Source organism: Trichomycterus rosablanca, chromosome 2 (genome assembly GCF_030014385.1).
Source record: "Trichomycterus rosablanca isolate fTriRos1 chromosome 2, fTriRos1.hap1, whole genome shotgun sequence".
Taxonomy (NCBI): Eukaryota; Metazoa; Chordata; class Actinopteri; order Siluriformes; family Trichomycteridae; genus Trichomycterus; species Trichomycterus rosablanca.
Window position 1 is genome coordinate 56,461,076 of NC_085989.1, and position 26,922 is coordinate 56,487,997.

The 26,922-nt window shown below is 43.5% G+C and overlaps 1 protein-coding gene across 1 annotated transcript in view; it reads right to left on the bottom strand.

Annotated features, from left to right (window-relative positions):
• The window catches only part of LOC134302595 (zinc finger protein 345-like), a 38,697-nt gene extending 23,840 nt beyond the window's left edge, over positions 1–14,857 (bottom strand). Inside the window, exons 1-4 of the mRNA XM_062987747.1 lie at positions 14,209–14,857; positions 8,824–8,852; positions 2,323–2,536; positions 1,186–2,217 (exon numbers count right to left, since the gene is read on the bottom strand). Coding sequence (XP_062843817.1) covers positions 1,186–2,217; positions 2,323–2,536; positions 8,824–8,852; positions 14,209–14,857 — 1,924 coding nt within the window. The remainder of the gene's footprint in view (positions 1–1,185; positions 2,218–2,322; positions 2,537–8,823; positions 8,853–14,208) is intronic.
• Positions 14,858–26,922: the final 12,065 nt, after the last annotated feature.

Sequence of the window (26,922 nt, forward strand, 5' to 3'; positions counted from 1 at the left end):
GTCCAGAAGCGACGTCGACTTCTCTGGGCTCTGAGGCATCTAGGATGGACCATCACACAGTGGAAACGTGTATTGTGAAACACGTTGAGCAGATAAAAGATGAAATATCTCAGGTTCATCCTGTCTGACATCAAATAAAAGTCGATGTAAGAAACTCTGATTTGGGATTGTATAATTTTCTCTTGTTTTAGGTGATTCTTTCTTTAACGAGACCTCAGCAATTAATGGCTAACACAAGCTTTCTCCAAGACTAGTAAAGCCAGCCATAATGCCCTCGTTTGAACTGGAGCAATGCAGCACTAACGGATATATCAAAGTCGTTAGAGAAGGCACTGACGGTCATTCTCATAACTGGAACTCATCACTTCATTCAATAGTGAATGGAATGCCATTTCTCTCAGCAATGCCCACAGATGGCTCCAGCATTGTAAGGATCTCCTGATGAAAAGCACTTTGCTGGTGGGCAAATCAGAATTCAAGGTCAGCCAGGTTTGTACATTGTTGTTTATATATATAATTTGTTAATGCATTTTCTCCCTTTTAGCACGTCCAATTGCCCGATTGCGTCGCGCTTCCTCTCCACCAATGCCGATCCCCGCTCTGATTGAGGAGAACGAAGCTAACCCACGCCCCCTCCGACACGTGGGCAGCAGCCGTATACACCTTATTACCTGCACTTTCACCATTGCAGTGTAGCTCAGCGTTGTGTACGGACAGACACACCCTGAGAGCACTCTTTTCTCATCTCTGTGCAGGCGCCATCAATCAGCCAGCATGGGAGCGAGACCCCATCCGGCTTAGTCCCGCCCATATCTGAACGACAGGCCAATCATCGTTCATGTGGCCGCTCAGCCTTGAGCTGAGATTCGATACGATGTATTTAAGGTCTCAGCTCTGGTTCCAGCGTGTGTCTTTCCGCTGCGCCACCTGAGCGGCCGTACATTATGGTTTTAAGTACGGTTCCATTTAAGTCCCTTCAGATTGGATGTATCCAAATGTTCTTGACATAATCAGTACACTATAGTGACATTTGCTGCATAAAACAAACACCTACTGATCACCACCGATTAAAAACATCTAAACGACAAAAATACACCTCACACAAATTAGAACCCTGAGCCCACAAGTACTGACGAAATAGTTCCGACAGTTACGTTAGTTGAATTGACCAAGTGAAATCAGCACATCTGTGTTCGCTTAGTGATTTAGAATCGGCAAATCTGCATCCACACTTTAAACACTGGTTGAGTTTTCCCCCAGTGTGAATGCGCTGGTGGGCTTGAAGGTTGTCTGCGCGATTGAAGCTCTTTCCACACTGTAAACAGGAAAAAGGTTTCTCCCCGGTGTGAATGCGCTTGTGTTTCTGGAGGGAATCCGCCCGATGAAAGCATTTCCCACACTGCAGGCACTTGTAAGGTTTTTCTCCGGTGTGAGTGCGCTGGTGAACCTGGAGAGCACTTTGGTAACTGAAACTCTTTCCACAGTCTGAGCACTGATACGGTTTCTCTCCGGTGTGAATGCGCTGGTGTATCTGGAGTGAGCGGACGTCGGCAAAACTTTTCTGACACTGTAAACAGGAATAGGGTTTCTCTCCTGTGTGAATGCGCTGGTGCAGATGGAGCGTACTCTGTTGGCTGAAACTCTTGCCGCACTGCGAGCATTCATACGGTTTCTCTCCGGTGTGAATGCGCTGGTGAACTTGGAGATTATGTGCTCGAATAAAACTTTTTCCACACTGTAAACAGGAATAGGGTTTCTCTCCTGTGTGAATGCGCTGGTGAGTTTGGAGAGATGTCGCTCTATTAAAGCTCTTCCCGCACTCTGAGCACTGATGCGGTTTCTCTCCGGTGTGAATGCCCTGGTGTTTTGTGAAAGAACCAACATCACTAAAACTCTTTCCACAGACCGAACACTGATACGGTTTCTCTCCAGTGTGAATGCGCTGGTGTACTTGTAGATTATCAGCTCGACTAAAACTCTTCCCACACTGTGAACAGGAATAAGGTTTCTCCCCTGTGTGAATGCGCCGGTGAATCTGAAGAGAATTCGCTCGATTGAAACTCTTCCCACACTGCGAGCACTGATAGGGTTTCTCTCCGGTGTGAATGCGCAGGTGGATTTGTAGGGAATTGGCGCGATTGAAACTCTTCCAGCACAGCGAGCACTGATAGGGCTTCTCTCCGGTGTGAATGCGCTGGTGGATCTGGAAAGAGTTTGCTTGATGAAAGGTCTTCCCGCAGTGAGAACACTGATACAGTTTCTTTTCGGCGTGAATGCGCTGGTGAGTCTGGAGGTTATCCGCTCGATTGAAACTCTTCCCACAGTGTGAACACGAATACGGTTTCTCTCCGGTGTGAATGCGCTGGTGGGTTTGAAGAGAGCTCGCTACGTTGAAGCTCCTCCCGCACTGCGAGCACTGATACGGTTTCTCTCCGGTGTGAATGCGCTGGTGGTTTTGGAGAACGCTCTGGTAACTGAAGCTCTTGCCGCACTGCGAGCACTGGTACGGCTTCTCCCCGGTGTGAGTGCGCTGGTGCTTCTGAAGAGCACTCAGGTACCTGAACGTCTTTCCGCAGTATGGGCAGCGATGAGGTTCTTTCTGGTTTGGCTCGTGAGAGGTGGTGGAGCTGAGAGCAGCAGAAGACGTTTGCTGACTGATGGAGCTTTCATTGCACATCAGGTGCTCATATTGAGTCTGTCCTGGATACACCAGCGCATTAGTGTGGTCATAATGACATTTGTTGATGTGTTTGTGCAGATGATCCTGAGATGTATAAGAAAGTGGACACAAGGAAGTGGAGAAGTCTTGCAGCAGGGTGTCGCTCAGTCCTGCAAAAGAGAGTAAACACAATTTTTAACTGAATATACACCAACCAGGCAAAACATTATGACCACTGAGAGGTGAAGTGAATAGCACTGATTATCTCTTCATCACGGCACCTGTTAGTGGGGCAGCAAGTGAACATTTTATCCTCAAAGTTGATGGCTAGACGACTGGGTCAGAGCATCTCCAAATCTGCAGCTCTTGTGAGGTGTGTCCCGGTCTGCAGTGGTCAGTATCTATCAAAAGTGCTCCAAAGAAGGAACAGTGGTAAACCGGCGACAGGGTCATGGGCGGCCAAGGCTCATTGGTCCAACAGACGAGCTCCTGTAGCTCAAACTGCTGAAGAAGTTCATGCTGGTTCTGATAGAAAGCTGTCAGAATACACAGAGCAGCACAGTTTGTTGTGTATGGGGCTGCAGACCAGTCAGGGTGCCCATGCTGACCCCTGTCCACCACCGAAAGCACCAACAATGGGCACGTGAGCATGGGAACTGGACCACGGAGCAATGAAAGAAGGTGGCCTGGTCTGATGAATCACGTGGGTGGCCGGTGAGTGTGGGTCGCTTACCTGTGGAACACACGGCACCAGGCGACGTTCTGCTGGGAAACCTCGGGTCCTGCATCCATGTGGACGTTACTCTGACACGTAGCTCCTACCTAAGCATCGTTGCAGACCATGTTCACCCTTTCATGGAGACGCTTCCCTGATATCTGTGGCCTCTTTCAGCAGGATGATGCTCCCTGATACAAAAGGTTTGAGGAGCACAACGACCAGTTTGGCCTCCGAATTCCACAGATCTCGATCCGATCGAGCGTCTGTGGGACGTGCTGGACAAACAAGTCCAATCCATGGATGCCCCACCTCACAACTTACAGGAGTTAAAGGATCTGCTGCTGACATCTTGGTGCCAGATACCACAGCTTACCTTCAGGGGTCTAGTGGAGTCCATGTCTTGAGGGTTCAGGGCTGTTTTGGCAGCAAAAGGGGAACCAACACCAGAAAATGCATGAGCAGCGTGACTTACAGGATCTGACTGTAATGGAACCAGATTTTCCTGTTCCAGGATCGTTTGCCCAACCTGATCTACTGCTGTGTTTGGTTTTATTAATATTACTCTGGTAAATGTGGTGCTTTTACTTTCTGTACCTGTTATTAGTATTACAAGAGGAAAACTGTGGAGAGCACAATGTTCCACAAGAAATCTTTAAAAAATAATCCTTAATAGTCTTACTGAGGTCGCAGGTATCTTCAGATTCTTCTTCTTTTACCGGATTGGTCTGAGATTCGGCATTCTGTCGCTCCACGGGAGCGATGTGCTCCACGAAGGGTGATGTTCCCCCATCTGAAATTTCAATAACATGTACAGCAGGAAATAACAATTAGAGGATAGGTCAGGCAAATGTTTGTTTATTGTTTGTTTGATTTTGCATCACCAATGCCGATCCCCGCTCTGATCGAGGAGAACGAAGCTAACCCACGCCCCCTCCGACACGTGGGCAGCAGCCGTATCCATCTGATCACCTACACTTTGATGAGTGCAGTGCAGCTCAGCGTTGTGTACAGAGAGACACACCCTGAGAGCCACACCCTGAGAGCACTCATTTCTCATCTCTGTGCAGGCGCCATCAATCGGCCAGCAGAGGTCGTGATTGCACCAGTCATGGGAGAGAGACCCCATCCGGCTTAGTCCCACCCATATCTGAACAACAGGCCAATCGTTGATCATGTGGCCGCTCAGCCTCAGCCGGCAGGCAGAGCCGAGACTCGATACGATGTATTCGAGATCCAGCTCTGGTTCCAGCGTGTGTTTTTACCGCTGCGCCACCTGAGCGGCCCAAGTATATTGTCATTTAAAACAAATTATAGGAGATGTTTTAGATTACGTAGACTGAAACAGGAGGTGCGTAAATGTTCCCACCCAGGTGTGTTATGATTGGATGAGGTGATTCCATACCGAGCGCTTAATTAGTGAAACTACTACGACTGTCCAGTGGGAGAACGTTCAAGACTTACAGAGGTAACCTTCATCATCAGGTTCTTCCTTTTTTATTATTATATTCAGGAACGCTCCATTCTGTCCGCTCTCGTCCACGGGGCTCGCGGGTCCCACTTCTGCTGATTCCATTATAAACAACCTGAGGAGCAAATAATACATAAAATAATCAGAAGCAGACACAACAGAGCACAGAGAGCCTTAACAAAACTAATTTACTTTAAATTCATTATTATAAAACAACTGCAGCCTGCAGGTTAGAGCAGATCAGTGAGAGCTTCATCTATAAACTGATTTGCACTGTCCATAAATCTTGCTGCTTCATCACTAAAAAGCAGTTTGTAATGATAATATACCATACTGCTTCATCTCTAATCCCTTGTTTCGTCCATCGATTACATTGTTTTACCCCTAAACCGCACAGCTTCACCTACAAAGCATATTACCCATATATTTATAACCCATTGTTTTGTCCATAAATGACTCTGCTTCATTCATAATACACCATACTGCATCATCTATTAACCCTTGTTTTATCCATAAACCACACTGCTTCATCTACAATCCACTGTTTTATTCATATAAAACAACCCTGATTCACCCATACACCACTCTGCTTCATTAATAAACAATACTGCTATATCTATAATCCACTGTTTTATATTTAAATAACTCTGCTTCATTAATAAACAATACGCTATTTTTATAATACATTGCTTCATCCATAAACTGTACTGCTTCATTCATAAACTGCTGCCTAACATACAAACCATACATTGATTCGTACACTGATTTGCTTTTAGATTCATCCATGTATCACATTGCTTTATGCATAAATCCCAATACCTTGTCATTCAGTATTAGCATGTAAAATGCTAATAAAAACAGGGAGGAGTGGTCTGTAAATGTACTATTACCTGAACAGTGCTAGACAGTGGGCTAGAACACTTTACCACTATGCCACCCAAGCACCCTTAAACCTAGAGTTGCTGTGAAATACAAATCTGTACAAATTAAAAGGACACTGTAATATCCAGGTAGTTTTTTATGGCAAAAATAAATCAGCAAATAATCCACCAGTCCAAAGTCACTGTTTGCTGTTTCTACGAACAAAAGTTGGGACTGTACTACCCATCTTAAGCTCAAGCTCACCTGTAATTAGTGCCATACTAAATTCATGGGAAAATGTACTTTATTTCACGACTTTTCAAAGGAAACTGACATATTTTACAGCAGTCATTAAATGACACCCATGAATTTAATGACAGAAGCTACAATACACAGCACAGCTACCCTAATAGAATCGGTCGGGAGATTTCAAGTTTTAGACTTCGAAACCTTCGAAATTGCAAGTGTAACTGAGCGTCTTCGGGGTTTGCTTAAGAAATAAACTGAACATAGAGCAAACTATCGGGGATACTTCACTAGTTTGTTCTTTTGAGCACAAACTACAGAGAGATGATCACGTGTGTAGAGAAACACACTTTTACATTGATTATGGAATCCACAAAGTGACAAAAATTCCTCGATACATAAACACACACACTTAATTACCGTATGATTGCTAGGACGCCTCATATTTCAAACGCTACTCGAATGAAAAATGTTAAATCTCAACACAAACCCTACATTTTGAAGTTTACGGCAGTTTGCATTATACATTTTCACGGCCCTGAATTAGATAGGACCTTACATATAATGGGCTGATGTACAGTGGACAGGTGTACTGTGATTTAATGAGCTTTTGGATTGTTTGCTGAAGTAACGTTAATGTAATAAAACAGTAAATCATAAGTTTTTGTATTTGGTTTAATTAGAAACTAAAGTGAAAGTGTACTCAATCAGTGCTTTGTGTTTTTATTAGATATGACACTGTCCCAACTCTTCTGGAAATGAGGCTGTCCAAAACTATACAGATCCTAATGAAAAATTAATACTGTGGTTATGAAATGCTTATTTACTTCAGAAATAAGTCAGAAAAAAGGAAAAACGAACTAAATTCAGTTTCAGGATCGGTGTGTTTACACAAAACGAAACAATAACACGGATCTCCGAATCACTTCAATTCAAACTCGGAACCGATTCAGACACCGTTTACTAAGCGAAACTACGTAAAAAGTAAACACGGGACATATTTTATAATATTGATTTGTTTATATTTGATATATTTAACAATATGTATTTTTTAATCTTTAATTTATTTGCTGGTTTATATAAACTGGTTTGGTTTAAAATGAGTAAACTCTGAATCAAGTTCGATCGAACGATTCGGTTCAAATGAATCGGTTGATCAGGAGTGAATGATCTATGAAGCTATCAGTTTGCAATGTTATCAGTTTAAGATTAGAGACTTAAATCTCATCGAATCTTCACGGTGGTGTTTTATTATGAGCTTTAGTTTTATTATTAAAGTGTAATAAATAAATACAGAAATAATTCACTTACAGATGATTCACTTTAATACAAACACACCAGCTGCTGCAGGTAAATCCACTTCCGTCCTCTCCGGGTTCCTCTTCTGTGGTAGTGTTGTTGTGGGTTGATGATGGTGGTTTGTAATGATCAGGGTTGTATTACCGCCACCAGCTGATCTGGAGTAAGAGCAGCTCAGTTTACATCATACCATGGTAAATTCTCAGAGCCACTAGAGCTGTAAAACGCTTAATGTGATACAGAAACCAGTTACTCTACACCAGTTCCTATATTGATCAGCCATAACATTAAAACCACCTCCTTGTTTCTACACTCACTGTCCAATTTATCAGCTCCACTTACCATATAGAAGCACTTTGTAGTTCTACAATTACTGACTGTAGTCCATCTGTTTCTCTACATACTTTGTTATCCCCTTTCATGCTGTTCTTCAATGGTCAGGACCCCCACAGAGCAGGTATTATTTAGATGGTGGATCATTCTCAGCACTGCAGTGACACTGACATGGTGGTGGTGTGTTAGTGTATGTCCACTCACTGTCCACTCTATTAGACACTCCTACCTAGTCGGTCCACCTTGTAGATGTAAAGTCAGAGACGATCGCTCATCTATTGCTGCTGTTTGAGTCGATCATCTTCTACACCTTCATCAGTGGTCACAGGACGCTGCCCACGGCTGGATGTTTTTGGTTGGTGGACTTTTCTCAGTCCAGCAGTGACAGTGAGGTGTTTAAAAACTCCAGCAGCGCTGCTGTGTCTGATCCACTCATACCAGCACAACACACACTAACACACCACCACCATGTCAGTGTCACTGCAGTGCTGAGAATGATCCACCACCTAAATAATACCTGCTCTGTGGTGGTCCTGTGGGGGTCCTGACCATTGAAGAACAGCATGAAAGGGGGTAACAAAGCATGTAGAGAAACAGATGGACTACAGTCAGTAATTGTAGAACTACAAAGTTCTTCTATATGGTAAGTGGAGCTGATAACATGGACAGTGAGTGTAAAAACAAGGAGGTGGTTTTAATGTTATGGCTGATCAGTGTAAATCTGGTCTCATTTTTAAGAACAAAAGCTTTTGTGTAACTTTTCTTTCAATATCAAACACTTTAGTTTTGCAATAAAAACAAAGCATTAAACTTTAGTTGTTTTTATTTGATACTCATTTATTTGCAGCACAATGACCAGCATAAATGTGACTGTGGTTTGTTTGCTATGAAAATTCTCAATGTTGATGCACATACAGCCGTATAATTCTGTAATATTTAATATTACATCACATAGTACAAATAAATACTATAATTTATACACTAACATTCTTTACATTAGTAAAAAGTAGGCATTCTATGCTTTTATAATGCAATTTTATTGGGGGTAAAGGGCCGAGATTAAAGAGCCAAGGTTTGCAATAGGGCTGAAACGATTCCTCGAGAAACTCGAATGATTCTATTACTAAAAATCAGTGATTAAAATTTTTCACATCGAGGCGTCGTTTAATCCATACAACCATATACAGCTCACGGTGTTTCACACTTTTGCACAACTCGTTCACGCTGTGGTCAGGTGACGTGAAGAAGCCGAGGGCTGCGTCCCTTATCTCCACTTAAACAGGACTTAACAGGACTTACACCGGGTACTTTTCACGCACAGTTCAATGAATACTACGTATTTGGACACGCTCGCCACTCCTGCGTACTGTTCAGTATAGAAGTGCGATTTCGGACGCAGGCGATTTGATATCGAGGGGCGAACAGACGAACAACATCCACACCATCAGAGCGTCGTGTCGATACGCGGACTTTTCTTCATTACAACCACCACAGGCTTTTTTGAAGGCAAACACACATGTACACACACACACGCAAACACCAAATCTACCTCATCTAGGAGATACAGTCCTGACAGAACCTCCTACAAACGCCACAAAGCCTCCCGACAAAACATTAAAGCTTTATGTTCTGCGTGAGCTGTAGCTGAGGCGATGTTTATGTATGATTGTTTATTATTATTTATGCCTTAGTTTTAGGTTGCCTGTATACATTTTAAAAGTGATTTGATTTATTTTTGTTTTTGCATTTCAAAAATGTTCTCTTTAAACTGTCCTGTATGCAAGGAATAAAAATGTGCAGTTTGTCTTATTTAATCTTATACGTATTTATTTTTGCTCTTTATTAAAGCAAAAGTATTTCTTATCCGATTACTCGATTAATCGCTGGAATACTCGATTACAAAAATGATCGATAGCTGCAGCCCTAGTCTGCAACTGATATACAGTGTATCACAAAAGTGAGTACACCCCTCACATTTCTGCAGATATTTAAGTATATCTTTTCATGGGACAACACTGACAAAATGACACTTTGACACAATGAAAAGTAGTCTGTGTGCAGCTTATATAACAGTGTAAATTTATTCTTCCCTCAAAATAACTCAATATACAGCCATTAATGTCTAAACCACCGGCAACAAAAGTGAGTACACCCCTAAGAGACTACACCCCTAAATGTCCAAATTGAGCACTGCTTGTCATTTTCCCTCCAAAATGTCATGTGATTTGTTAGTGTTACTAGGTCTCAGGTGTCCATAGGGAGCAGGTGTGTTCAATTTAGTAGTACAGCTCTCACACTCTCTCATACTGGTCACTGAAAGTTCCAACATGGCACCTCATGGCAAAGAACTCTCTGAGGATCTTAAAAGACGAATTGTTGCACTACATGAAGATGGCCAAGGCTACAAGAAGATTGCCAACACCCTGAAACTGAGCTGCAGCACAGTGGCCAAGATCATCCAGCATTTTAAAAGAGCAGGGTCCACTCAGAACAGACCTCGCGTTGGTCATCCGAAGAAGCTGAGTGCACGTGCTTAGCGTCACATCCAACTGCTGTCTTTGAAAGATAGGCGCAGGAGTGCTGTCAGCATTGCTGCAGAGATTGAAAAGGTGGGGGGTCAGCCTGTCAGTGCTCAGACCATACGCCGCACACTACATCAAATTGGTCTGCATGGCTGTCACCCCAGAAGGAAGCCTCTTCTGAAGTCTCTACACAAGAAAGCCCGCAAACAGTTTGCTGAAGACATGTCAACAAAGGACATGGATTACTGGAACCATGTCCTATGGTCTGGTGAGACCAAGATTAATTTGTTTGGTTCAGATGGTCTCAAGCATGTGTGGCGGCAATCAGGTGAGGAGTACAAAGATAAGTGTGTCATGCCTACAGTCAAGCATGGTGGTGGGAATGCCATGGTCTGGGGCTGCATGAGTGCAGCAGGTGTTGGGGAGTTACATTTCATTGAGGGACACATGAACTCCAATATGTACTGTGAAATACTGAAGCAGAGCATGATCCCCTCCCTCCAGAAACTGGGTCGCAGGGCAGTGTTCCAGCATGATAATGACCCCAAACACGCCTCTAAGACGACCACTGCTTTATTGAAGAGGCTGAGGGTAAAGATGATGGACTGGCCAAGCATGTCTCCAGACCTAAACCCAATAGAACATCTTTGGGGCATCCTCAAGCGGAAGGTGGAGGAGCGCAAAGTCTCGAATATCCGCTAGCTCCGTGATGTCGTCATGGAGGAGTGGAAAAGCATTCCAGTGGCAACCTGTGAAGCTCTGGTAAACTCCATGCCCAGGAGAGTTAAGGCAGTTCTGGGAAATAATGGTGGCCACACAAAATATTGACACTTCAGGAACTTTCACTAAGGGGTGTACTCACTTTTGTTGCCGGTGGTTTAGACATTGATGGCTGTATATTGAGTTATTTTGAGGGAAGAATAAATTTACACTGTTATATAAGCTGCACACAGACTACTTTTCATTGTGTCAAAGTGTCATTTTGTCAGTGTTGTCCCATGAAAATATATACTTAAATATCTGCAGAAATGTGAGGGGTGTACTCACTTTTGTGATACACTGTACTTACAGCACAGGATGAGAAAATGTTGCTATTCTGCTCCTTGGCTCCTGTCAACAGTTCTCAGTTCGTAGCTCTATCTTTTAGTTAGATAAAAAAGATCTGATGTACTATTTCTCATTTGACAATCCTAAAGAACTGTCTGCTGGATCTCATCCACATGACACTGAATTTTCTCAGACCTCCTTTCATCACTAGAGCCGTTTCTCTCCTCAAGAATCTCTGACCCGGGCCACTTGGTGGCGCAGCGGTAAAACACGCTAGCACACCAGACTCGTCGGTTAGACTCGACTGGCTTGTTGTTCATACAGGGAGGGGAAAAGCCGGATAGGGACTCCTCATAACTGGTGCAGTTACGGCCTCTGGTGGCTGGTCGATGGCTTCGATGGAGTCGAGCAATAATGCCGATCAGGGTGTGGCTCTCCGTGCACAAGGCTGATCCGCATATGAACTTGCCTTGTGCTCTCCTCAATCGGGGCAAGGGTCAGCGCCAGTGGAGAGGAAGCATAACGCAATTGGGTATAAATTGTACCCACTAAAAAAGAACCTCTGACTCATTTAATTATCCCCTTGATCTTTCAGGAAAATCTTCAAACACTTTTACCTGCTCAGAAAATCACTGGGCGTAAGGCATGAATACGCCCTGGACAGGGCACCAATCCATCGCAGGGCTTTGCCCCCACTCTTAAACATAGCCAAACCTGTCTGTGTAGATGCCCTGAGATTCAACCGGTCTGAGTGGTGTAACAGACCACTGCTCCACCCCAGATAACCAATGCTTCTACTGCAGATTGCCATAAGTCATGGAGCTGTCAACCATGGTCATCATTAAATATTACATTAGACAGAATTTGGTACCTAGACAAACCCATATTTATTGAGTACAACAATGCAGAAGTCTAAAAATCTCAATTTGATGACTGGATTTCTTTTGCTTAAACGACTGGTCTACTGGACATGTACCTGTGCAGTTATAAATGTAACAAAAGTGGAGTTCAGTTCTGATTTAAGGCCAAAGACTGTTGCAACTGGGGCAACCATTCCGAATGAAGACACCCATTCTAGTTACTGACCTATCCGCTCTCGAACCAGACATCAAAAACATCAGAACTCTCTTTTATAGCACTCAGGGGCATCACAACTTTGGATTCTTATACTCCACATGCAGTGGCGGCTCCTGCCAAATCTCTCAGGGGGGGGAATTGTTGCGATGATGGCCAAGGTGACCCGTTCAATGGGTAAATTCAAGCTTAAATAATTAACATCTTAAGTCATCGGTCGGTCTGCCCTCACAAATAACTTTGAACATGGAGAGAGAGAGCAGCTTTACCATTAATTATAAAATGAAGTAAAGCTTCATACTAACACTTTCATTCAGTCTTCATCAGATAGCATTTTATTTTAGGTGCAGCTGATCCAGAATAAAGATTCGGGGCATCGGGGCTGATGTGCAATGAATAAAGAAGTACAATTAAACAATTGGGGAGATAAAATAAGTGCAATCACAATTCACAATTTAAAAATGACATTACTTACTTGTAATTTACTTGTAACTTATGTGATTTTCCCCCCTTTGTAGATACTTGATGTTTAAATTAGGTCTGGGTGGCCCTAATTCTTAAGTTGCTAATTTATCCTGATTACTACGATGGAGTTGCTCCGAACTGAGGTAATGGTAGTCATGGTGACGAGATCGTGCGAGCCCTCCCGGAACCCATTCAGAATGTATTGCAGCGCCTGCAGTTCAAAAAAAAAAAAAAAAACCTTAACATGAGAGTCTATGAGAGTGATCCGGGGCGATTTTCAGCCAGACTTAAGTCGCCCCAAAAGGGGCGGTACTGTACGGAACACAACTCGACGCTGGTTGGACTACTATATTCAGAGGCAAGACACACTGTCCGTAACAGTCACAGCTGTGATAGAAAATTTTCTTCCCTTCCGCCCTTTGGTGGTGCGTCGCCCGATCGCCCTGAGGAACGAGCCGCCGCTGTGCACATGAAAGATCAGGCGCTATCTAACATCATGTATAAGCTGTTCTTTGGTAGTTTTGAACAGACTACAGAAACAAAGCGATTAGGATCATGTAGGTGACGCCCATGAACCACTGACCAAAGGTCCCAGAGGAAACACTACCAAGCTGGGCACATGACTGGGCAAAATCGAAAGCATGAATAAAGGTCTGGTAATTTTTACAGGTTCATTGTGTGAGAATGCTTGCAGTGTACACCATGCAGTGGTACTCGCTCTCATCCCCAAAGAGCCACAGTGAACACATTCTCCATGCAAGAACTTCTCCTGGAAGCATCTCTGGTTTGGGTCTTGCCAACCCATTCCTAAGAGCATAATTGCTGGTACTCGCCCTCAAATCACAGAAAATGGTTCACCAATGAAAAGTATGTCATGACGAGACCATTGTTCCTACTAATGTGAATAAAGGAGGCTTTAATATAAACAGAAATGCATCTGTTAAGGCTACAAACTGTTAAGGAGCTCTTGCTGTCCTCCACAAGTTCTGCCCAGTCAACACAGTCGTGCTTTTAGTTGGTTGTTTTTGCATGGTCCCAATTCGGATAATTCCCCCATACACTCTACCTAACTATGCCAGTTACACGACACCCCTGTTGACCGAGGAGGGCTACAGGCTAGCACCCGCCGGGCACACTCTTCACCAACCAGCTGATTCTGTTGGAGAGCCTCGGCAACATACTGAGGAGCATTCTCCACCCCTCGTGCTGGTCTCTAGACAGCAGAAGCCACTGCAGCGGGTAAAAAGGCAATTCCCAATCTGGCCTCTCGTTCCTCAGATATGTCCAAACGTGTCTGTCGAGCGCCCGACCAGGCTGGTGTCAGCGCTGAGATCCGAACCCACGTCTCGATGGTGGTGTGCTAGCATTTTAGACTGCTTCGCCACCCTGGCACCACACTTGTGTCGTTTGAGAGTTAATAAGTTAGCGTAGCTGCGTCCACACGTTGAGCACGGATGCTGTTTTTCTCCCGTGTGAATCTGCTGGTGCTTTTTGAAAGCGCTGGGGTCAGTAAAACTCTTCCCACACTGAGAACAGCAGTAGGGTTTCTCCCCGGTGTGAATGCGATGGTGGATCCTGAGATTGCTCTGGTTATTGAAACTCTTCCCGCACAGCAAGCAGCGATACGGCTTCTCCCCGGTGTGAATGCGCTGGTGCTTCTTAAGATGACTCTGCTGAATAAAACTCTTCCCGCACTGCGCGCACTGGTACGGTTTCTCTCCGGTGTGAATGCGCTGGTGCAGTTTGAGAGTGCTCTCCTGGCTGAAACTCTTTCCACAGCGCGAGCACTGAAACGGTTTCTCTCCGGTGTGAATGCGCTGGTGTTTCTTGAGGTTACTCTGCTGGATGAATCGGATCCCACACTGCGAGCACTGATACGGCCTCTCTCCGGTGTGAATGCGCCGGTGTACCTTCAGAGCACTCCGGCAGCTGAAGCTCTTCCCGCAGTCCGAGCAGAAGTCGGCCTGCTTCGGTCCTTGAGAGGAACCAGAACACATCTCCTGAGTACCAGAACTGATGCTGGGCATCACGTCCTCGTTTTCATCCGCCTCTGATTTGAGCAGTGCCTCAGTTTTGTCGCAGTGTTCCTCCTCGATGTGCTGGTGTAACTGGTTTTGGGTTGTGTAGGAAAGTGAACACAGAGAGCAGGAGAAGGTGGTTTTCATTTCTGCAGAAGAAGAAAAGAAACTATGTGAGAGAGATAATACACAGTAGAATACAACATTCTTAGGGTGTGTCCGAAAACCTAAGGAGACTGTTCGAATTCTTAGATGCCTTAAAATGCTGCCTAGTAAGGCACCTTAAATCTGAACGCTATTTTGACTGAAGAACGAGGGAGCGTCCGATGCTTCCTTAGCATCCCAGCATTCAGTGCTGGAGCCTATACCAGCTTTTCAATGAGCGCAAGGCACACAGTAACACCCTGGACGGGGCGCCAGTCCATCACAGGGCAGACACACACACACACCCATTCACCTATAGGGCAATAAATTCCGCATTGATTACAAAATACTTTTACTAACCTATAAAGCGCTACATGGTCTGGCTCCACAGTATCTGAGTGAACTTATTAATCACTACAACCCAGCACGTCCACTTCGTTCACAAGATGCAGGGTTACTTATAGTTCCTAAAATTAATAAGACCACAGCTGGTGGAAGAGCATTTTCTTACAAAGCTCCACAACTTTGGAATAATCTTCCTGCCTCTGTTCGGGATTCGGACACAGTCTCAATGTTTAAGTCTAGACTGAAAACATATTTATTTTCTCAGGCTTTTGATTAGTATAGACAAAGGCGCAGAGCTTGGGGGGGTTCTTGGTCATAGAAACTTGTGGTGATCAGGGATGTTGGGTTGCTGTCGTTCTGCCTCTCTTATCCGATCACTCAGGTTTGATGACGGTGGGGAGATGGGCGCTGATGTCCTATGAAAGCCTTCATGACCTTGTTACCTGCTCGCTCTCCCTTTTAGTTATGCTGTAATAATTAGGGCTGCCGGAGTCTAAAACTCTCTGTAAAACTGTTTTACTCAACTAGCATTGTACATTATTAACTACATTCTCTGTTGTTTTACTCCAAGGGCATTCTGATGAAAACCTGTTTACCCGCCGAGGTTAAGGATTAAAGTCGAGACTGAGACCTGGGCTAGACCTGTCCAAGGGCATTCTGATGGGAACCTGTTTACCCGCCGAGGTTAAGGATTAAAGTCGAGACTGAGAACTGGGCTAGACCTGTCCAAGGGCATTCTGATGGAAACATGTTTACATGCCAAGGTTAAGGATTAAAGTCGAGACTGCCGTGGCGACGACACTGTTCCTGCCGGATGTGACGGGAATTTCCACCAAGAATGACAAGAAATCACTACAGACTTTATTAAAGATTATTTATCTATTTATTACCAGTTATAACTTTTAGATCATTTAATTCTGTGTTTATATGCTTCGTGTAAATTATGTATTTATTTAAAGTATCCTCCAGACCACCCAAGAAGGATGGGCCCTGCTGAGTCTGGTTCCTCTCAAGGTTTCTTCCTGTAATTTTCAGGGAGTTTTTCCTTGCCACAGTCGCCCTCGGCTTGCTCAACAGGGGTTTTTGTATCTATTGGTCCTGGATTTTGTAAAGTTGCTTTGTGACAATGTCTATTGTAAAAAGCGCTATATAAATAAAGTTGACTTGACTTGACAATTCAGTGTCTCCAATTAACCTGACCGCATGTTTTTGGACTGTGGGAGGAAACCGGAGAGAACGTGCAAACTCCACACAGAAAGGACCCGGACCGCCCCGCCTGGGGATCGAACCCAGGACCTTCTTGCTGTGAGGCGACAGCGCTACCCACCGAGCCACCGTGCCTCCCTGAATTATTTTTAAATGTAAATAAATTATTATTGATTTTTAATTTATATAAACTTGCAAATTCGGGCTCGTCAGTCATCATTTAACCATTTTCGGTACACGGAGGGAGACGTTAGTTGACATGCTACCGTGTTGTGTCGCCTCATCCCATTGGTTTGAATGGCATGATGCTAACTGTGTTAGCTTAAGAGGCAAAATTCGATGTTATCGCTGTTTAAGTAGCGCGTTCTAATAAGTCATTGACTTATTAGAATCCTCTCCACTGAGGCAGCTGCTTATGTAGGCAGTAAGACAGCAGGGCAGCTCACTAGGTTTTCGACACACCCACAGTAACTGTCCAAACAATGTGCCTAAACTAGGGATGCACCGATCCGATATTAAGATCGGATATCGGTCCCGATATTGCCAAAATGAGATGGGGTATCGGATATTTAAGCCGATCCATGGAGCCGATATACGTTCACTTTAGTTCGTTGGCGACGCGTGCTAAGCCCATACAGGACGCGCTGCTGACGTATGGCGTATAACACAAACAAAAACAACATGGAGCAAAGAGTCAGCTGCATGGAGGTATTTCACGCTCGCTATGCCAACAAGTTTGATGGCAACATGTTTATTACTCAGGTTTAGCTGCTATATTTTATTTTGAATTAGTGTTTGCACTAAATATTTACGGATAAGTTTATTTGAAAAAGTTATTTAAGCTACTACTGTTTTTCTCATTGTCAGCAGCTACATTTTGGGTGTGTTGGAAAACCTAGTGAGCTGCCTCGCTGTCTTACTGTCTACATAAGCGGCTGCCTCAGTAGAGAGGATTCTAATAAGTCATCAACTTATAAGTCAGGTTTTTCGAACGCGATTCCATCGGGTTTAGCATTTAGCATCTTGCCATTAAAAAGAATGAACTGAGGTAGCACAGCGCTAACGCTAACGTCAGTATAACATTTCCCTTCATGTACCGATAACCGTTACATTTCCTGACAAGCTCGAACTCGCAAATAAAAACACTCGGTACAAGTTTATACAAGTTAAAAATCAGTAATATTTTATTTACGTTTGATAATAACTCCATTAGTTTCTCCGCCCCGTCAGCCATGTTTATTTTTCTGTAAAAAAAGCGCACCCGACCCGCAATGAATGCTGGGATTGCTTTGGTCACCAAGGCAGCGTCGGATGCTCACTCGTTGAGTGAAAATAACACTGAAATATTAAGATGCCTGTTTATGATTTCATTGACAAATAAATAGCAGTTCAGTACATTTATATCTGTGTTAATTACAGTGTATCACAAAAGTGAGTACACCCCTCACATTTCTGCAAATATTTCATTATATCTTTTCATGGGACAAGACTATAGACATGAAACTTGGATATAACTTAGAGTAGTCAGTGTACAGCTTGTATAGCAGTGTAGATTTACTGTCTTCTGAAAATAACTCAACACACAGCCATTAATGTCTAAATAGCTGGCAACATAAGTGAGTACACCCCACAGTGAACATGTCCAAATTGTGCCCAAATGTGTCGTTGTCCCTCCCTGGTGTCATGTGTCAAGGTCCCAGGTGTAAATGGGGAGCAGGGCTGTTAAATTTGGTGTTTTGGGTACAATTCTCTCATACTGGCCACTGGATATTCAACATGGCACCTCATGGCAAAGAACTCTTTGAGGATGTGAGAAATAGAATTGTTGCTCTCCACAAAGATGGCCTGGGCTATAAGAAGATTGCTAACACCCTGAAACTGAGCTACAGCATGGTGGCCAAGGTCATACAGCGGTTTTCCAGGACAGGTTCCACTCGGAACAGGCTTCGCCAGGGTCGACCAAAGAAGTTGAGTCCATGTGTTCGGCGTCATATCCAGAGGTTGGCTTTAAAAAATAGACACGAGTGCTGCCAGCATTGCTGCAGAGGTTGAAGACGTGGGAGGTCAGCCTGTCAGTGCTCAGACCATACGCCGCACACTGCATCAACTCGGTCTGCATGGTCGTCATCCCAGAAGGAAGCTGACGCACAAGAAAGCCCGCAAACAGTTTGCTGAAGACAAGCAGTCCAAGAACATGGATTACTGGAATGCCCTGTGGTCTGACGAGACCAACATAAACTTGTTTGGCTCAAATGGTGTCCAGCATGTGTGGCGGCGCCCTGGTGAGAAGTACCAAGACAACTGTATCTTGCCTACAGTCAAGCATGGTGGTGGTAGCATCATGGTCTTGGGCTGCATGAGTGCATGGGGAGCAGCGGTTCATTGAGGGAAACATGAATTCCAACATGTACTGTGACATTCTGAAACAGAGCATGATCCCCTCCCTTCGAAAACATGGCAGTTTTCCAACAGGATAACGACCCCAAACACAACCTCCAAGATGACAACTGCCTTGCTGAGGAAGCTGAAGGTAAAGGTGATGAACTAAACCCAATTGAGCACCTGTGGCGCATCCTCAAGTGGAAGGTGGAGGAGTTCAAGGTGTCTAACATCCACCAGCTCCGTGATGTCATCATGGAGGAGTGGAAGAGGATTCCAGTAGCAACCTGTGCAGCTCTGGTGAATTCCATGCCCAGGAGGGTTAAGGCAGTGCTGGATAATAATGGTGGTCACACAAAATATTGACACTTTGGGCACAATTTGGACATGTTCACTGTGGGGTGTACTCACTTATGTTGCCAGCCATTTAGACATTAATGGCTGTGTGTTGAGTTATTTTCAGAAGACAGTAAATCTACACTGCTATACAAGCTGTACACTGACTACTCTAAGTTATATCCAAGTTTCATGTCTATAGTGTTGTCCCATGAAAAGATATAATGAAATATTTGCAGAAATGTGAGGGGTGTACTCACTTTTGTGATACACTGTATATTTTGTTTTGCAAACTTAGTAATGTTTAAGTCGATCCTGATGCCTTAAGTCTTTCCCACATAATAAAGTATACGGTTTATTAATTCAACAATGGTATCGGATCGGTATCGGGTATCGGCCGATATGCAAAGTATATGTATCGGATCGGTATCGGAACTGAAAAAGTTGGATCGGTGCATCCTTAGTCTAAACGTGGGTAGATTTTATACAGACTGAGATTAATCATGAATTACTAAACACATTCTTGTATATACAAATAAAGCTGGTAAAAATTTTCCTTTTACTGACTTATTTTGACTGTGGGTGAAAGTTTCATGTTTGTTTGTTTGTTTATTAGGATTTTAACGTCATGTTTTACACTTTGGTTACATTCATGACAGGAACGGTAGTTACTCATTACACAAGGTTATATCGAACACAGTCATGGACAATTTACATTTTCGGCATTTAGCAGACACCTTTATCCAAAGTGACTTACATTCCAGTTACAGTTTACAGTCTGAGAAATTGAGGGTTAAGGGCCAATAGCAGCAACCTGGCAGTTGTGGGGTTTGAACCAGTGACCTTGTGATTACTAGTCCAGTACCTTAACCGCTAGGCTACGGCCCAGTGTCTGGGTCGTAGTGTCTCCAATTTACCTCAATTGCACTTCTTTGGACTGTGGGAGGAAACCCACACGGACACGGGGAGAACATGCAAACTCCACACAGAAAGGACCCGGACCGCCCCACCTGCGGATCGAACCCAGGACCTTCTTGCTGTGAAGCGACAGGGCTACCCACCGAGCCACCGTGCCGCCCTATATCCTGGAGGCACTCTATGGGTGTGTTCGAACACCTAGTAGTGAGCTGCCTTGCTGCCTACATACGCAGCTGCCTCAGTAGAGAGGATTCTAATAAGTCATCGATTTATAAGTGAGGTTATTCAAATGCACTACTTAGACAGCGATTCCATCGGGTTCCGCTTACTAAGCTAACACAGTTAGCATCATGCCATTCAAACCAATGGGATGGGGTGGCACAGCGAGCTAACATCTCCCTTCATGTACCGAAAACGGTTACATTCGCTGACAAGCCCGAACTTGCAAATAAAAACACTTGTGCACGTTTATACAAATTAAAATTAATAATAATTTATTTATGTTTGAAAATAACTCCACGTTTTTTATTCTTCTGTGAGAAAAGTTGTGCCGCACTGAATGCTGGGATTGCCTTCAGCGCTAAGGCAGCATCGGATGCTCCCTCATTCTTGAGTCAAAATACCTTACTAGTGAGGATATTAAGGCATCTAGGATTTCTAACAGCCTCCTTCTCGGGAGCGGATGATGTATAGGATGATGTAAAATGCGTCTATGTAGAGAGAGAGCTAGGTCATTGTCTTGCTGTCTTGCATTGTCCTCCACATTTGTAGGCAGTGGGAGATTTTTTTACTTCTAAAACTAAAGCAATTCATTTTTCACCCACGGGAGATGGATTTCATTACTCTAACTGACCACGCTCACGCGCACGTTTAATGTTATTCAGTTCAGTCTGAAAAAAACCTTCAAAATAGAGCTCACAGCGAAGATAAACCGGTGATAAAAGCGATGACCGCTGTTATAGGATGTGTGTGTGTGTGTCTTTAAGAGAGGAGATGCTCTGTTCACTGTATCGATATAAGTGATTCAGGAGTCGATTCATTTTAAGCGCAGCGTAAGTTTCTTTTCTCAGTCATCTCTCCGTGTTTACTGTTGTAAATAAACACCAACTACTACAGAACATTTTGTGTGACTCGCTTACCTTAAAAAGCTCCGGCTTAATTATACTGAGTATTACCACAGAGTCAGAGTCGTTCTGCCTGTGGAGCTAAACGTTTTCAGTCAGAGCAGATGATCCCGAACTAACCAACTTAGTAATTGATGAACTTTTGTCTATGCTTGACTCTGTGAAGTAACGTTTCCTGCTCTCATCTACATCAAAAAGAAAGAACCGCTTACGATTTACCAAAGTGAATCACGAATTTATATAATGTGCTGATAGAATCGGCTCAGATGGGGTCGGACTGTGTTATCTTTTTTAAAGTAATATTTTCAATCAGCAAAATTGCATCATACGTATGATGTGCACAACGTTAATGACGGTGGTTGACGAAGGGGAGGGGGCGTGGCGGTTGTAGTGGGGGGTGCAAGTGCAAACCCCTGCACTAGAGAACCATCATTTTACCTACTCACTAGTGTACAAAAACCCTTACAAACAACAAATCGAGGATCTCAATTATTTAAATTGGTCAGCCTTCAATAATGGACTTGTCAGTAGATGACAAGCTGTCAATGCTGCACGGTCCAGGCGAGCCTCTTTCGCTCATTTTGCCATCTTAGCAACAGCTTTGACCTGCCAAACCTGGTGCGTTATGAGGTTTTGTCTTCTGAGGTTCAGTTAATACTAAGTTTGAGAAGAGAGCCTTAAACAACAAGCTCTTAATGCAGTGTCAAGGGCTTCTAAAATCTAAAATCTATCAAATTAACTTGCTGAAGACCTGCAGTGGTGGGGCTTGAACCAGCAACCTTCTGATTACTAGTTCTGGGCTATGGCTTGTACTGCTGAAAACACACCAGCATTCGATGCTGCGTAGAAGCCGGCTTCCAATATAACATTTTGTTGTTCCATAAGTTCATTATTATTATTAGTAGAGAGGTAATACAATAAAAATGAGAGCAAAACATACATCACAACATTTTTGATACCGGATCAGGGCACCAATGTCATATAAAAAGTAAAAAACGTATGCCTCACCAAGGTCATCTTCGTCTTCTTCCTCTTTCACTGGTGTCTCCTGGAATCCTCCATGCACTGAGGTTACATGTTTCACAGAGGTGACGTGTTCCACAGGGGTTAATGCTCCACCATCTGCAATTCCATCAATATATAAAGTAGAAACTCAATAATTGGGGAAGATGTGGCTTTGGTTGTGGCTTTGATTTTTCAACCACCAATAAAAAAAAAAACCCTGTTAATATATCCAGTACAGTAGATAATGTGTAAGAATACAGCATTAGTTGTTATTTATTATTATTCACGTTTCTTCATTGTAAATAGAGATGTCCCGATCACGTTTTTTTGTTCCTGATCCCGATCGTTATTTTTGATCCTGATCCGATACCGAGTCTCAAACTGATACTTGTATTTTCTAGATAAGAACTGGATAATACTGTTCACACAGTGCACACTTCAAGTACACTACAGTTATTCACATTAATCCAGTGTACATGTTTAACAACTGAATAGCTCTGCAGTGCTGTAGGAAAAAAAATGCTGCATCCAAGCTATTGCTTAATGTTCTTTTATTTTTACAAAATAAAAGTAAACAAACTTAGTGCAGCATTGTAGTAGTAATACTAGAACATTCAAAATAAAGTGGAGGTTCTTTTTGAGGAAAATCTCAGGAGCATCTCTGCCGTGTTAGTGGACGGCCGGTTCCTCTTCTCATCATGTAATAATAAACTCGCTGTATTCGGCTGAGTGTTTATTTTTTAGGTGCCGTATCAAATTGGTAGATCGTTTGGTTCAATGATATCTGGTTGAGTGCTTGATACTGAGATGTCGTTCAGTCTTGTAAGAGTGATCCTTGACTCACACACCATATGAACAGTAAAATTCTACAGTAATGAACGCAGCTCTGCTCCTACCGCCTCGTGAAACGCTCGCATCGCAGACATCACACTTCGCTGTTGGACTCTCCATTTACGACACCAGCTTGACCGCTGACGTAAAACGAAGGATCGGGCTTAGGATCGGCCTTAGTTAAGCCGATACCGATCAGTTAAAAAATGCCTCGATCGGGCCGGACATCCCTAATCGTAAATGTTGCCTTTTCTTTTCTTCTGATAACGGTCATACAACAACAAGCATATAGCAATACAATATAACAATAACAAGTACAAGCTTAATACAACTATTCATGCCACCCAGTAGATCCCATTTCAACCTGAAGAGATCCTCTTCTGAATAGTTCCGTTTACTTACAGAGGTAACCTTCATCCTCAGCCTCTTCCTCCTTCACTATGATCTTCAGAACGTCTCCGTTCAGCAGATCTGAAGGCGTGACATATTCCACTTCTGCTGATTCCTGCCAGTGATCAGGATCGGGATCTAGAACCTGTACGTTCCTCACTTCTCCTGATTCCATTATAACTGGTTTAAGTGGTGGAGACTGAAAAATATAAACAAGTCTATGAAATGAGGACATGCAGAATTGTTTAAGATGACGAGATGGAACAACGAGACACACTGAGCCTCAACTCAGGGTTAATAGATTAAAAGTAATAAATATAACAGCTAGAAAGGATCAGATACAGAATGAATTCTGCATCCAGAAACTCTGCCTCAACTATACAGTGTATCACAAAAGTGAGTACACCCCTCACATTTCTGCAGATATTTAAGTATATCTTTTCATGGGACAACACTGACAAAATTACACTTTGACACAATGAAAAGTAGTCTGTGTGCAGCTTATATAACAGTGTAAATTTATTCTTCCCTCAAAATAACTCAATATACAGCCATTAATGTCTAAACCACCGGCAACAAAAGTGAGTACACCCCTTAGTGAAAGTTCCTGAAGTGTCAATATTTTGTGTGGCCACCATTATTTCCCAGAACTGCCTTAACTCTCCTGGGCATGGAGTTTACCAGAGCTTCACAGGTTGCCACTGGAATGCTTTTCCACTCCTCCATGACGACATCACGGAGCTGGTGGATATTCGAGACTTTGCGCTCCTCCACCTTCCGCTTGAGGATGCCCCAAAGATGTTCTATTGGGTTTAGGTCTGGAGACATGCTTGGCCAGTCCATCACCTTTACCCTCAGCCTCTTCAATAAAGCAGTGGTCGTCTTAGAGGTGTGTTTGGGGTCATTATCATGCTGGAACACTGCCCTGCGACCCAGTTTCCGGAGGGAGGGGATCATGCTCTGCTTCAGTATTTCACAGTACATATTGGAGTTCATGTGTCCCTCAATGAAATGTAACTCCCCAACACCTGCTGCACTCATGCAGCCCCAGACCATGGCATTCCCACCACCATGCTTGACTGTAGGCATGACACACTTATCTTTGTACTCCTCACCTGATTGCCGCCACACATGCTTGAGACCATCTGAACCAAACAAATGAATCTTGGTCTCATCAGACCATAGGACATGGTTCCAGTAATCCATGTCCTTTGTTGACATGTCTTCAGCAAACTGTTTGCGGGCTTTCTTGTGTAGAGACTTCAGAAGAGGCTTCCTTCTGGGGTGACAGCCATGCAGACCAATTTGATGTAGTGTGCGGCGTATGGTCTGAGCACTGACAGGCTGACCCCCCACCTTTTCAATCTCTGCAGCAATGCTGACAGCACTCCTGCGCCTATCTTTCAAAGACAGCAGTTGGATGTGACGCTGAGCACGTGCACTCAGCTTCTTTGGACGACCAACTGAGTGTCTGTTCTGAGTGGACCCTGCTCTTTTAAAACGCTGGATGATCTTGGCCACTGTGCTGCAGCTCAGTTTCAGGGTGTTGGCAATCTTCTTGTAGCCTTGGCCATCTTCATGTAGCGCAACAATTCGTCTTTTAAGATCCTCAGAGAGTTCTTTGCCATGAGGTGCCATGTTGGAACTTTCAGTGACCAGTATGAGAGAGTGTGAGAGCTGTACTACTAAATTGAACACAACTGCTCCCTATGCACACCTGAGACCTAGTAACACTAACAAATCACATGACATTTTGGAGGGAAAATGACAAGCAGTGCTCAATTTGGACATTTAGGGGTGTAGTCTCTTAGGGGTGTACTCACTTTTGTTGCCGGTGGTTTAGACATTAATGGCTGTATATTGAGTTATTTTGAGGGAAGAATAAATTTACACTGTTATATAAGCTGCACACAGACTACTTTTCATTGTGTCAAAGTGTAATTTTGTCAGTGTTGTCCCATGAAAAGATATACTTAAATATCTGCAGAAATGTGAGGGGTGTACTCACTTTTGTGATACACTGTATATGCCAATCTCCTCTGCTGTAACTATACACCACACTGCTTCATCAATCACTGCTTCATCAATCACTGCTTCATCAACTGCTCTGCCACAAAACATACACCGATCAGCCATAACATTAAAACCACCTCCATGTTTCTACACTCACTGTTCATTTTATCAGCTCCACTTACCATATAGAAGCACTTTGTAGTTCTACAATTACTGACTGTAGTCCATCTGTTTCTCTGCATACTTTGTTACCTCCTTTCACCCTGTTCTTCAATGGTCAGGACCCCCACAGGACCACCACAGAGCAGGTATTATTTAGGTGGTGGATCATGCTCAGCACTGCAGTGACACTGACATGGTGGTGGTGTGTTAGTGTGTGTTGTGCTGGTATGAGTGGATCAGACACAGCAGCACTGCTGGAGTTTTTAAACACCTCACTGTGACTGCTGGACTGAGAATAGTCCACCAACCAAAAACATCCAGCCAACAGCGCCCCGTGGGCAGCGTCCTGTGACCACCGATGAAGGTCTAGAAGATGACCGACTCAAACAGCAGCAACAGATGAGCGATCGTCTCTGACTTTACATCTACAAGGTGGACCGACTAGGTAGGAGCGTCTAATAGAGTGGACAGTGAGTGGACACGGTGTTTAAAAACTCCAGCAGCGCTGCTGTGTCTGATCCACTCATACCAGCACAACACACACTAACACACCACCACCATGTCAGTGTCACTGCAGTGCTGAGAATCATCCAGCACCTAAATAATACCTGCTCTGTGGTGGTCCTGTGGTGGTCCTGACCATTGAAGAACAGCGTGAAAGGGGGTAACAAAGCATGCAGAGAAACAGATGGAGTACAGTCAGTAATTGTAGAACTACAAAGTGGAGCTGATAAAATGGATAATGGTTTTAATGTTATGGCTGATCGGTGTCTACTGTAGTGAGACAAACATAATCTGATGAAGAAACTCTGAATCATTCTGTTGGATCGGTTCACATGAATCGGTTCATCTGTACTGAATCATGTGTGATGCTAACGGTTAGCGGAGCAGCTAGCAGTTTGTGTGTGTAAATAAGAAGGGAGTTAAAGCTCCTCAAATCCTCACAGTGATATTTTATTATGAACTGTAGTTTTATTATTAATTAGAATGTAGTTAATAATGAAAGTGAAATAAATACATCAATATTTACTTACAGATGATTCACTTTAGTATAAACACATCAGCTGCTGCAGCTTTTTCCTTCTACTTCTTCTTGGTTAAATTGAGATGGTTGATGTATAATGTTGAGGTTTATTACCGCCAACTACTGGAATACAGTGTGTGTGCTGATATCAACATTCATCCATTCTTCAGTACTCTGATCTGGTCTATATTATAATTTACTATATATTAATCAGTTCTAAATTAAACAAGAAGCTGAAATAATCACAATCAGGCTTTATTGGACAAGTACGCTTAACTAGATGTACCTGAAAGATAGATGTATCTAGTTTTATTTATTTATTAGGATTTCAGCAT